The sequence below is a fragment of the Piliocolobus tephrosceles genome, chromosome 1 (assembly GCF_002776525.5).
Source record: "Piliocolobus tephrosceles isolate RC106 chromosome 1, ASM277652v3, whole genome shotgun sequence".
NCBI lineage: Eukaryota > Metazoa > Chordata > Mammalia > Primates > Cercopithecidae > Piliocolobus > Piliocolobus tephrosceles.
Genome location: NC_045434.1, coordinates 104631891 through 104643632, shown reverse-complemented (window position 1 = coordinate 104643632; position 11742 = coordinate 104631891). Strand labels below are relative to the sequence as shown.

Here is an 11742-nt window from a genome sequence, read left to right as displayed (position 1 = left end):
AGTCTGGAGTGCAGTAGTGCAATCTCAGCTCACTGCAAGCTCCACCTCCAGGGTTCACGCCATTCTCCTGCCTCAGCCTCCCGAGTAGCTGGGACTACAGGTGCCCATCACCACGCCCGGCTAATGTTTTGTATTTTTAGTAGAGTCGGGGTTTCACCATGTTAGCCAGAATGGTCTCGATCTCCTGACCTCGTGATCCACCTGCCTTGACAGGCCCATCTTGGAGTCAAGAAATATTGATTTCTTCCTTCAGGCTGGAGACTCTCGTGTGATAGGAATTCCAGTGCAGGCACAAGCTGAAGCGTCTGTGTATTGACTTGGGTTTACATGGCTGCTGGGGGCAACTGGCGCCGTCCACCTCCTCAGGAGTGGTTGCCACTCCGTATTTGTTATGACTACGGTTTTCCAGCTATTGTCTGCGTTGACCTCCCAGTGTGACAGCTAACCAATGCAACAAACTAAGTAGGCTAATGAATGGCAGCGAGAGAAGTCTCCCCGCTCCACCTGTGTTATACAACTGCACTGGATGGTGGTGATCTGGTCTTTTCAAAAGCAGCAGAAGTAAAGACCCATGTGTTCACTTGCCTCCTGCCTACCGCAGTGGAACCCAATGAGGGACAGTACTTTTCTCCCTCACTCCATGAATGACCCTATAATGAATTATTTTCCCCCTAAAGCAAGGGAGAAAAAGTATAGATTTTAAAAGGGTATGTGATCCTTATTTTTCTCTCTTAGGATAACAACAGGCAAACCACCTAGTCACTTATGTACATATTTACATTTATTTACAAAAGTCTCTATTATCAGTAAAAACATTTACTGACAAAAAAGCAAGCACCCAGTCATATAATAGGTTGATGACACTTGAAACTAATGCATGTTCTTTGTTAGTGGGTATTTCTTCTTAAAAAAAATAGCTGCTTCAAGTTACATTTCCAACAGTTCTTCAAAAATTCTAATACTCAAATGAGAAATCAGATGGCTTTTTAGTTTTCAAAATAATTTAGTTGTTATGCTGTTGTCTTCATCTTCTGTTACCAATCAATTGGAGCTACAAAAAAAAAATTCATATTATTAACTTGTAAAATGCAGTAAATCTGGGCTGCAGACCAGGAGTCTTCATTACCCTCCTATTCCAATGTGAATAGCCCTTTTGTAATAAACTCATCAAAGCCAAGGGAGCTAGGGAGCAGGGATGGAGGAAGAACCACCTTGAGTGTGCTCTTGGGATGGTCGTCTGAGTCCCACCTGAAGAACAGCCTTCAGGATGCTGCACTCAATAGCAGCCCCAAGCCTCCTCCCGCCGACTCTCTGAGTATAACTGAAAGACTGAAAAACAGAACTGAGACTGTTAGACCCCTATGTAAACTGTCACCGATTTCTAACAGCTACTTCCTTCTTCGCTACATGAAACTCCTGGGGATGGTTTTCTTCCTACCTCAAACTTATCTTCCTCTTTAGCCACTTCTGTGGCAATGACAGAACAATCTCTGGCTGTCTTGGAGTAAATCCGCCAACAACCAAAACCACATCCTTGAGCAAGCCCTGAAACCGAGTCCATTTCCTGGCCTTCTCCCCCATGGTCTGCGTATTTCCATGGAGCTCAAAATCAGACCAGGCCAGAGCTCCCCAAACATTTGTATCTCATCAGTAACAAGAATTCATGAGAAATTAGTGCTGGGGTCACAGGGGTGAGGTAAAGGAGAGCAAACTACAAGTTTCCCTCCTTGGGAGCCTCACAGAACATGAAATGGGTGGTGTGACTTTCTGAGGGGGATAAAGACAGTGGGAAATGTTTTTAAACCAGGTTGGCAGGCACAGGATTCTTGCTGGGACAGCTTTTTGCCAGTCTCTGCTCCCCTGCCCTCTCCCAGCAGTTTCCTCACCCACTAGAAGGAATCAAGCCTGCTTCTCCAGCTTGGCGCCTGCCTGAGATCCCACCTGTAAATCATTCTTCTCGGAGAAATAGGACTCCCTGTTTCCTTTTTAAGTTGGCTGACTTTGTGATCTGTTTTCTAGACACTTATACAAAAAATACCAGGGCACTCAGAAATTGCCTACGTTGAACTGCCGGGGTGAGAAGTGTGGCGTGGTCATTTCCCGTCAGATGTCTGCTATCTACTCATCTGTCCTCTGTTGTTTCTAATTGGGTTTAGTTCTTCCTGGTCCTGCCCTCATGCAGCTGGGGAAATATCGCATTTGTTCCTGGTTATGCTTGCCCCTTTCTCATCTCCTCCCCCGATCCCCTCCATCTCCACCATATATAGAACCTTTTAACATTTTAATTTAACTTAATTTTTTGGATGCCCAGGCTGGTCTCTAACTCCTGGGCTCAAGAAATCCTCCCACTAACTCCTAAGCTCAAGTAATCCTCCCACCTCAGCCTCCCAAGTAGCTGAGACTACAGGTGTGTGCTACCACACCCAGCTTCATAACCCGTTAGTAACTGAGCTTAGGGAATTCCCCCTGCTGCCACAGTGGGTTCTTTAAGTTTAAAACTGATTATTAAATAGGCAGTAAATACACATGATGCAGAATTTGAATAGTAAATAAAAATATACCAAGAAAAGTAAGCTCTTCTCTCAATCTCAGCCCCAAATACTCAGGTCTCTTCCTAGAATGTCACCTTAGGGAGGCCAGTGTTACCTTTCTAGACTCCTCATTCCAAAGCAGTGCTTTTCATGCAAAATGTTCCTGCTCAAGAACCTACAATGGCTGCCTATTTCCATATCACTCCATTCCAAGGACCTCCTTGCAAATATTCAGTGTCTTTTGCCTCTACTTCAGCTCGATGCCAGGCAGGTCAATCTTACTATCAAATAAATCACAACAGATTTAATTCCCTCTCATGTATTTGCCTCTGCTGTTTATCCCACCTGGAAAGGCTTTTCTACTCCACTCTCATTCTGAAAATGTAGGTCACATCCTACCCCCTCCAAAGCTTTTCTGATTATTCTGGCCTCTTCAACTCCCCTGTGTTGGTTGCTCAGCCCTCACCATCGTATCACACATTCTGCCTATCAGCTGTGCTTCCTGCCTAAGTCCTTCTAAGAGTTTCTTATGCTCACGTGCATCCATTCTCTCTCCCTGGTGTGGCCACAAGCTTCTTGTGGGAGGAACCCTATTACATGCTTTCTCTGAATCCCACACAATGTCTAGCCTCGCTGGGTACTCTGACCCCACCCTATTAGCTCGCACAGTGCCTGCTATCGCCTAATCTCCATAATGTTTGTTGTGATGAAAGGAACAGATGAAGGAATGAGTTCTGGAATGCCCATTGCCTTTCCCCATGGCCCTGGATGATGCCCCCCTACCCCCATCATTGGTGGTGGTGGCTTTGCCTCCCCCAACCACTCAGAGTTCCCCTCCACTGTAACCACCTAGATCTCAGCAGAGACCTGACTTGGCTCTCGCACTCACTGGGGCTCACGCATATTGCTCAGATCTGAAATGCCCTCCTCTGACCACAAGCCTGGAGGTCCCTACCTCTCCCACCTCACCTCATCTCCAGCTACTTGGTTCCTCTCTGTCTGGCCTCCTGGCCCATCAACCCCTCATGGCCTTGGGTCCTCCCAGCTTGGGCCTGTGGCTGACTGAGCTGCCCCTTGGACTCCCTTGCCTCCAGGCCTCCTGCCACGGCTTGTTTCTCCTGCACTGTTCCACCTGGCAGCTGAGGAGAAAGGACACCTTGTGGCCCATCCATCGATCCCACCTCACCTAGGCCCTTGCTGCTGCTTAGCCACCCTCCCTTCATCCCTGCACTGACCACAGCAACTGCCTCAACAAAACCAAAGGTCTTAACCCCTCGCCTACCTCCTTGTCTTTGCAACTTTAACAGGTAGCCTCCTTCCTCAAGTCTCACGCAGGGCTACCCTGGCTCCGATCCTGGACTTTGCTTCCCCAGTCCTGCCTCCTCTGCTTTTTCCCATCACCCAAGGGCATCTGGTTTTTCTTTCTTAGTGACCTCAGGTGTTCATGGCATCAATTACTGTCCGGATGAAGAGGGGCCCCCATCTGTAACTCTAGCCTGAAACCCACATCTCCAATTCTGTACATGGACATCACTACCCAGGTAATACACCAGCACCCCAAAATCAACTTGTCAAAGCAAAAGTTCACAATTTTCCTTCCCAAGCAAGATTCCTGTGTGACTCCTCTGGGACACTTGGTCCTGTCACTTTTATTTTTCTTGAAAAATAGTAGTAACAATCATCATAATGGCTAACATTTACTGAACACTATTACGAGCCAGCCACTATTGTAAGCATTTTACTTATATTACTATATTTTGACACAGTTATTTCTGTGTTATTATCTATGCTATCATTGTCATTTCTATATTATCATTATGCCCATTTTCCACAGAAGACAACGAAAGCACTGAGAATTTAAGTGACTTGTCCAAGGCCTGTGAGAAATGGAGCTGGCATCTGAACCAGGGGGTTTGGCACCAGAGCCTACACTGCCAGATGAAAGTTTTGCTAACAGGACCTCTGCTGTTTCTCTCAAACCTAGCTCTGCGTATTCAGTTCTGCCACCATCACCCCGACTCAGCCCCTCTTCTCTGCTTGGCTGTATTATTTCATTACTCTACTAACCAGTGTCCTCATCTCATCCCATATTAATTCGTCCCATGCTTTGCCAGCAGAGTGATCTTACTAAAGCATAGTTCTGCTAGAAAACTCTGCGGTTCTCCCCAAAGAATGACCCAAAGCCTCTCTCAAAGTCTCAGCCTGGCCCAACCATCTTTCTCTAATGCCTAAACCATCTTTCGGCATCTGGTGCCGGCCCAGCACCATCTTTCTCTAATGCCTCAACACTCGCTGCTCCAAAGAGGATGGCTTGCTGCTACTTCTTCTGTCCTTCACACCCTGGGCCTTAACTCTTCCCCTCATCCCTCAACACCCAGCTTGTGCTTCTGCCTCCTGACCACTAGTGGGATCTGCTAGGAGGGGGCCTCCTGGAGCATCCTATGGCAGTTTACTAAACCAACATTGCTGCTAATTATGTTTGTGTCCTATCTTTTATTTGCGACTACAGGCCCAGCTCTGACCCTGGCTCCTGAAGTGAACCCTATCCCTGATCCAACTTTTCCTGGAATGGGAGGTGGAGGGAGTGTATTGTAGTGGTTAACAGTATAACTCTTGGAGTCCAAAGGCTTAGATTTAAATCCCAGCCCACCACTTACTAGAAATGTGACCTTGATATCTCACTTGACTTCTATGAATCTCATGTACACTGTCTCTAAGCAAGGGGTAGGATACTCCTCCTGCAAGGTTCATTGAGAGGGTTCCAGGAGATGACATGCAGAGAGTGTCTAGTGCAGTGCATGGTACACAGTTGGTACTTAATACACTATGGTTCGTGTATCTGCTGATGTTACTTCTTATTACTGTACAAGGCAACCAACAGATGAGTAGAATCTGGCTTCCCAAGTAATGGGCATCTACAGCAGGGCTGCTGTTGTTCTGGCACATAGTGCACAGCCTGCAGGGTACTTACTTGCTTCTGTCTGGTTTTCTGTCACATTTCCGAGTACCTAAAAATGAATAAATTGTCTTCTCAATTAAAGAACTGGAAAGAAAAGCTGAAATGTGGGGGTACTGACTGCCTATTAGAGGCCTAAATATGGAAAACTAAGCCAGAGCCCCATCACCCTGGGATTTCCTGCTATCCCGCATGCTTAAATCAAATTGGCTACAGAGCTGGTCCAAAGAGTTGTTCAAAATTGGTCAGAACATGATAGAAAACCAAATGCAAAAACTGTTGGCAAAATAGCTAATTTTACCTTATGCATAAGGCTAAAGATGCAGGGAAGGCTAGAATGGGTTGGACCAGTGCTGTCCAATAGAAATATAATGCAAGCCACATAAGCAATTTAAAATTTTTGGTAACCACATTACAAAGTAAGAAGAAAAAGGTAATTTTTAATATTTTATTTAACACAATCCGTCACAAATATAAAATTATTTCCACATGCACTCAATATAAACATTTTCTAATGAGATATTTTACATTCTTTCATACACGGTCTTAGAAACTTATTATTTTATACTCACAGCACATGATAATTTGGACTCCCACATTTGAAGTGCTCCATAGCCACATGTAGCTCATGGCTACTATTTCAGACATCAAGACAGTGCTCCCACACACGCATGCACTGCTTTCCTGCCCACAGTAGGCATCCGCCCTACCCTAGAGTATGCTAGTGGTCCAGAAGCCTAGTCAATAGGGTTGACTAGAGCTTATAAAGTTATCTGTCAACTACAACTAGGCAGCTGGAGCTGTTTTCATTCAACTCTTTCCTCTTCTGAAGGTTCCATGCCAAACATCTCACTGTTTCCCAATTAATGACATTAAGGTTGCTTAAAGGTTGAGATGCTTGCTGAGTTTGTTTGTTTGTTTTTTGAGACAGGGTCTCACTCCATCACCCAGGCTGGAGTGCAGTGGCACAATCTCAGCTCACTACAACCTCTGCCTCCCTCCCGTCTCAGTCTCCTGAATAGCTAGGACTACAGGCATGTACCCCCATGCCTGGCTAATTTTGTATTTTTTTGTAGAGATCTTGTTGTCCAGGCTGGTCTCAAACTCCTGGGCTCAAGTGATGCACCCACCTCAACCTCTCAATGTGCTGGGATTACAGGCATGAGCCACTATGCCTGGCCTCCAATTTTTTTTTAAGAACAAATTTTTTCAGATTATCTGGGGCTAACAGTACTGACCATGGGAGTAATTTTCTGTATATTGAATGACCTTTTTTTTTTTTTTTTTTAAGTTAAATCCAATTGTTTTGAAGTTCTATGGAAACTCAGTGCCACCTCTCTTTAGTTCAGACATCCTGGGTTAGTCCTTTAATTGAGATCTACAACAACAATTAGATCTGAGTGGAAAATGATTTTGGATTCTAGAACCAACCTGTTCAGGAGATAATTAACTATTATACTGCTATTTGGGGATTAAAATAGATTTTTAAAAATTTGAGCTCCCAAAATATTTTATGCACCGGGTAATAGCTGAAAACTTTCTTCAGCTGATTGTTATAATACTGTTTAGTGGAAAGTCAACTGATTGATAATCTATTACTTAGGGATGGATTTTCATGGTATTTACAACTTATAATATGAAAATGTTATTTAGCACTGATATCCCAAAATAGTCTAGGTCTGCAATGACCAAGAAAACTTTCTGCAATGATAGGATTATTCCTTATCTGGGCTATCCAGTATGGTAGCCACTAGCCAGATGTAGGTATTGAGTACCTGAAAGGTGGTTAGTGCAACTGAAGAATGAATCTTAAATTTAATGGTATTTCCTTTTAAATTCTATATTTAAATAATCACATGTGGCTAATTGGCTACTATACTGAACAGTGCAGGTCTAGGGAAACCGAAACTAGTTTACAAACTTGATTCAAGACATAATGGGTCCTAGATGCTATCACTTGTAGAAAGTTTACTTTTTGGCATTCTCTGTCTGGTCTATTTCTTTTCGGTGAAGGCTGATATGGAAACTGCTGTGGCATCAAGAATATCTACTCTTCAGATTTACAGCCTGCTCTCTGTCCTTTGGGATTTGAGAGGGATTACTCATTACCAGGAATGAACAGGCTGGGAACAAATTCTCCAAGTCATCAGTTCTCCAAGCTGTGTGACTGGCCCAAGATCGCTGGGGGACTGAGAAAGGCTCAGGAAGTAATATAAGCACGATTACTTGTATTACACAAGTCACTTAACTCAACCAAAACTCCTTTCCTACCTGGGAGCCCCATTCGTGGTATATGACATGAAAATTACAAAGGTGGCAGCCTAAAGAAGTCTTTAGCAAACTCCGACTTGAAGACCAGAAGTTTAACTATATTTTGAAGCAGATCACAGGTAAAAGGAGACTATGCAACAGGTCCAGGCTGTGTTCCCAGGCCTGTAAAGCTCTCTGTGGCCCAAGGATTCATTCTACCTTGAGATAATGTAGGGTCTTTGGAGGAACCTAGCATGCTCAGCAGTCCCACACAAGTAAAGCAAAAGAGTTTTTGTTTCTTTTCAAATATCTAAAATTTCAAACCTTATTTTCATCCTTAAACTATTTTCTGGCCTTTGGAAAACCAATGCAAGTTTGAAAATTATTTTGTTTTAAAAAACATACATACCATGCACATACAGCACAACACATGTTACAATTACTGCTAATGGTACAGGTATAAGTCCATATCTTTGTCTTGAATAACCTATAAAAAAAGAAAAGAAATTCAACTAGTTGAACTGATCAAAATGGATCCTCATTATTTGCAGATTCCACCTTGCAATTTGCTTATTTGCTGAAATTTATTTGTAGTCCACAAATCAATACCCATAGCAGTTATTCTCAGACATAAGAACAGTGATGAAAACTTTTGAGTCACCCAATAAGCAGATTCCCAGCGGAGGTGGAAAAAAGTGAAGCTCTGCCTTCTTGTTTCAGTTCTTACACTGTTAACAAATGTCCTATTTTCAGTCTATTTAGTGCCATGATTTTGCATTTTTATGCTTTTTTGTTGGTGATTTCACTATTTTAAATGGTCCCAAAGTATAGTGTTGAAGTGCTGACAAGAGTTCCTAAGTGCAAGAAGGCTGTGATGTGCCTTGCAGAGAAAATAGGTGTATTAGATAAGCTTCACTTAGGCATGAGTTATAGTGCTGTTGGCTATGAGTATAATGTTAATAAATCAACACTATATATCAAGGTTTATTCAAACAAAACACACATAAAACAAGGTTATAAACAGATCATTAACAAAAATGTTATGACTAGAGGCTTACAGGAACCTACCCCTGTATTTCCCCCAGGAACATTACTTCAGTACTTGCTATTTCAGTGTTAACTTGACTCTGTAGAACTACTATGAATAACAAGATTCGACTATTTCTAAACAAACTTATATGCACAAGCTTGATACATTCCAGACCCTGTGCTATTTAATAAAAGAAGCAAATGTTCCACTAGAAGGTTTGTTTCTGACCATTTCATACTGCCAGTGGAAGCAGAACTTGGCATTGTGTTTGGTAGGGCAATTCTGGCAGCTGTATATAATAAGCCTTAAAAATATTTATCATGAAGTATCTAGACATTGTACTAAGTCATGTGACTATAATCTCACTAAGTCATTACAATGTTGGGCAAGTGCCTTAACCTCTCAGTGCCTCCATTTTCTCCTAGGGTAACTATACATGGGACTAATAAATATACTTATCTCACAGGGTAGTTGCACTTAAGAACAGCTGTTATATATTGTCATTAACCTATTGAGTAGATGTTATTGGTATCTCTATTAATATTTTGTGACTCTGCAATTCCATTTCTAAGATGTCATCCTGGGGAAACTACCAATGGTGTGCCCTTCTTCTCCCCCTAAAAAGGCACAAAGATTATTTACTGCAGCCTTACTTAGTATACCATAAGGCAAAAGTTGTTTTCACAGCAGCCCCTTGTTTTCACAAAAAAAACTGTGGTATGTTCACGAGGTAAACTCTATCCAGCTACTGAAAATCCAAAATCAGAGTTCACAATGCACTGCTAAAGGATTGGGGAGGGGTCACTAAGAGCAAATGTGACATGGATATGGGAAAGGAGGGGAAAGGAAGGGAGAGGAGGAAGAGAGAGAGAAAATGAATGAATAAATAAGAATACGATCACACTTTCCTTTTATTAAGAACACAGGTGTGTTGGAACAAATAGGCAGTCACCTATTGGTCAGATTTGAGAAGAAACTGACAGGTGCCCCTACACATCATTTTCCCTTCTTTAGTAGCAGAATTCAGATTTTCTTTGGCAATAATACTCCCCAAGTAGTGTTTGTATACTGTCCTCAGGTGGCATACAATGCCTGGTTGCTTTTCTTTTCAAGATGTCAATGCCATTGAAGATCATTGTCTAGAGCCATAATTTCATCAAGGGTTTGCAGAGTGGTTTAGTCTATCATTCCTTCTTTACTAACTACAATCTTCACATAAAGATAAACTGCCCCCATCAACAATGTGGTTACTCTGAGGTTCAGTTTATAAAGGAAAAACAGTGTTTGATTCTTCTCTTTCTTTACCGTTTTTTCAAAATAATGAGTTAGCTCCCAAGCATTCTCTAGAGATGACCAATGAGTTTTTAAATTTGTTTTTAGTACCATTATGAACTCATGAACTGAGCACAATTGATGTGTTTCAATCTACTGAAGTTGTTATTCTTATTGATGTTCCAATTGTCTTCTTTTTGGCCAGAGGGAACCTCTTCAGAGTGGCTCCTGAGTCCTGTTGGTACCATCATAGTAAGTCTTTTTGATAGCTTTCTTTTTATGTGGTAAAACAAGATACTCAAGGCTTATTTTAATGCATTCCATGCGCCAGATATGGAATCAGCCAACTGTCCCAAAGGCCCTGGTTCATTTTCATGGGAAATAGTAATTAGATACCATAATCTGGGTGAAGGTGGCCAATCATCCTGGTTTTCCTGAAACTGAGGAGTTTCCTGGGATGTGAAATTTGGGTGCTGAAACTGGGAAGTCTGGGCACACCAGGTAACGCTGGTCACTCAAATCTGGGTCCAAGAATCAAGAAGCATGCAAATTGCTATGAGATTGGCTCTTGTTTCTAGAACATTTCAAAGGACAGAACCAGGAAATACATGATTTTCTAAGAGACAAAATACATTGATAGGTCATGCTGGCATTATGTTGAACCCTATTCAGTTGCCAAGATTCAGTGGTTTTTGACTAGAGAAACAGCAATTTCATATGGTTCAAATTAATACCTTTAAAAAAATCCAGGGCTACAGTTTTTACTTAACCTAATCAATTTACAACTGAATCTCCTTTCTTTCATGCCAAATATCCCGATATTCAATAACAATATAAATATTCACTTGCACTTTCCTGCAGTACATACTCAATAGTAACCAAATACCAGCATTACCACTAACTATATAATTACTTAAAACATTACAATTTTTTTCTTTGTAGTTCTTTTATCCTTAGAATGCAGTCCCTTGAAATATGCACCCAAATTACTATGTTTTTAAAACACTTGGAATTGTTCCTCTATTTGGGGTTATTCCACAAACTTGATTCATGGCTTAGTACATTAGCTTCATTTGGCTTTAAATATTTTTGAGTTTCAGGTTCACAAAAAAACTGAACAGAGGTTACAGAAAGTTTGCACATATACCCCGCCCCTATACATGCGTAGCCTCCCCCTTATCAACATCCCTCACCAGAGTGCTACATTTTTTAGAATTAATGAAACTACTCTGATACATCATTATCACTAAAAAATCCATACTTTACATTAGCATTCAGTTGTACATTCTGTGGGTTTGGACAAATGTATAACATCGTTACAGTATCATACAGAGTATTTTCACTGCCCCCAAACTCCTCTGTGTTCCACCTATTCATATCCCCTGCCAACCACTAATCTTTTTATAGTCTCCACAGTTTTGCCTTTTCCAGAATGTCATATAGGTAAAATTACATAGCATGTAGTCTGTTCAGATTGGATTCTTTGACTTAGTAATATGAATTTAAGTTTCCTTCATGTCTTTTCATGACTTGATAGTTCTTTTCAGTGCTGAATAATATTCTACTGTCTGTTTGTACCACAGTTTATTTGTCTATTCATTTACTGAAGGACATCTTGGTTGCTTCCAAGTTTTGGCAATTATTAATAAAGATGCTATAACCATCTGTGTGTGGGTTTTTATGTCAACATAAGTTTTTTTTAA

General features: G+C 41.7%; 1 protein-coding gene across 2 annotated transcripts in view; it reads right to left on the bottom strand.

The window, feature by feature from the left end:
* Nucleotides 1–759: 759 nt before the first annotated feature.
* CD58 (CD58 molecule) overlaps nucleotides 760–11742 on the bottom strand; it is a 56407-nt gene continuing 45424 nt past the window's right edge. The window contains exons 4-6 of one of the 2 annotated variants that reach the window (XM_023222834.2): nucleotides 8147–8224; nucleotides 5503–5539; nucleotides 760–1051 (exon numbers count right to left, since the gene is read on the bottom strand). In XM_023222834.2, the coding sequence (XP_023078602.1) occupies nucleotides 1042–1051; nucleotides 5503–5539; nucleotides 8147–8224 (125 nt within the window). In that variant the 3' untranslated portion in view covers nucleotides 760–1041. The remainder of the gene's footprint in view (nucleotides 1052–5502; nucleotides 5540–8146; nucleotides 8225–11742) is intronic. The other variant, XM_023222835.2, reaches the window with a different exon arrangement.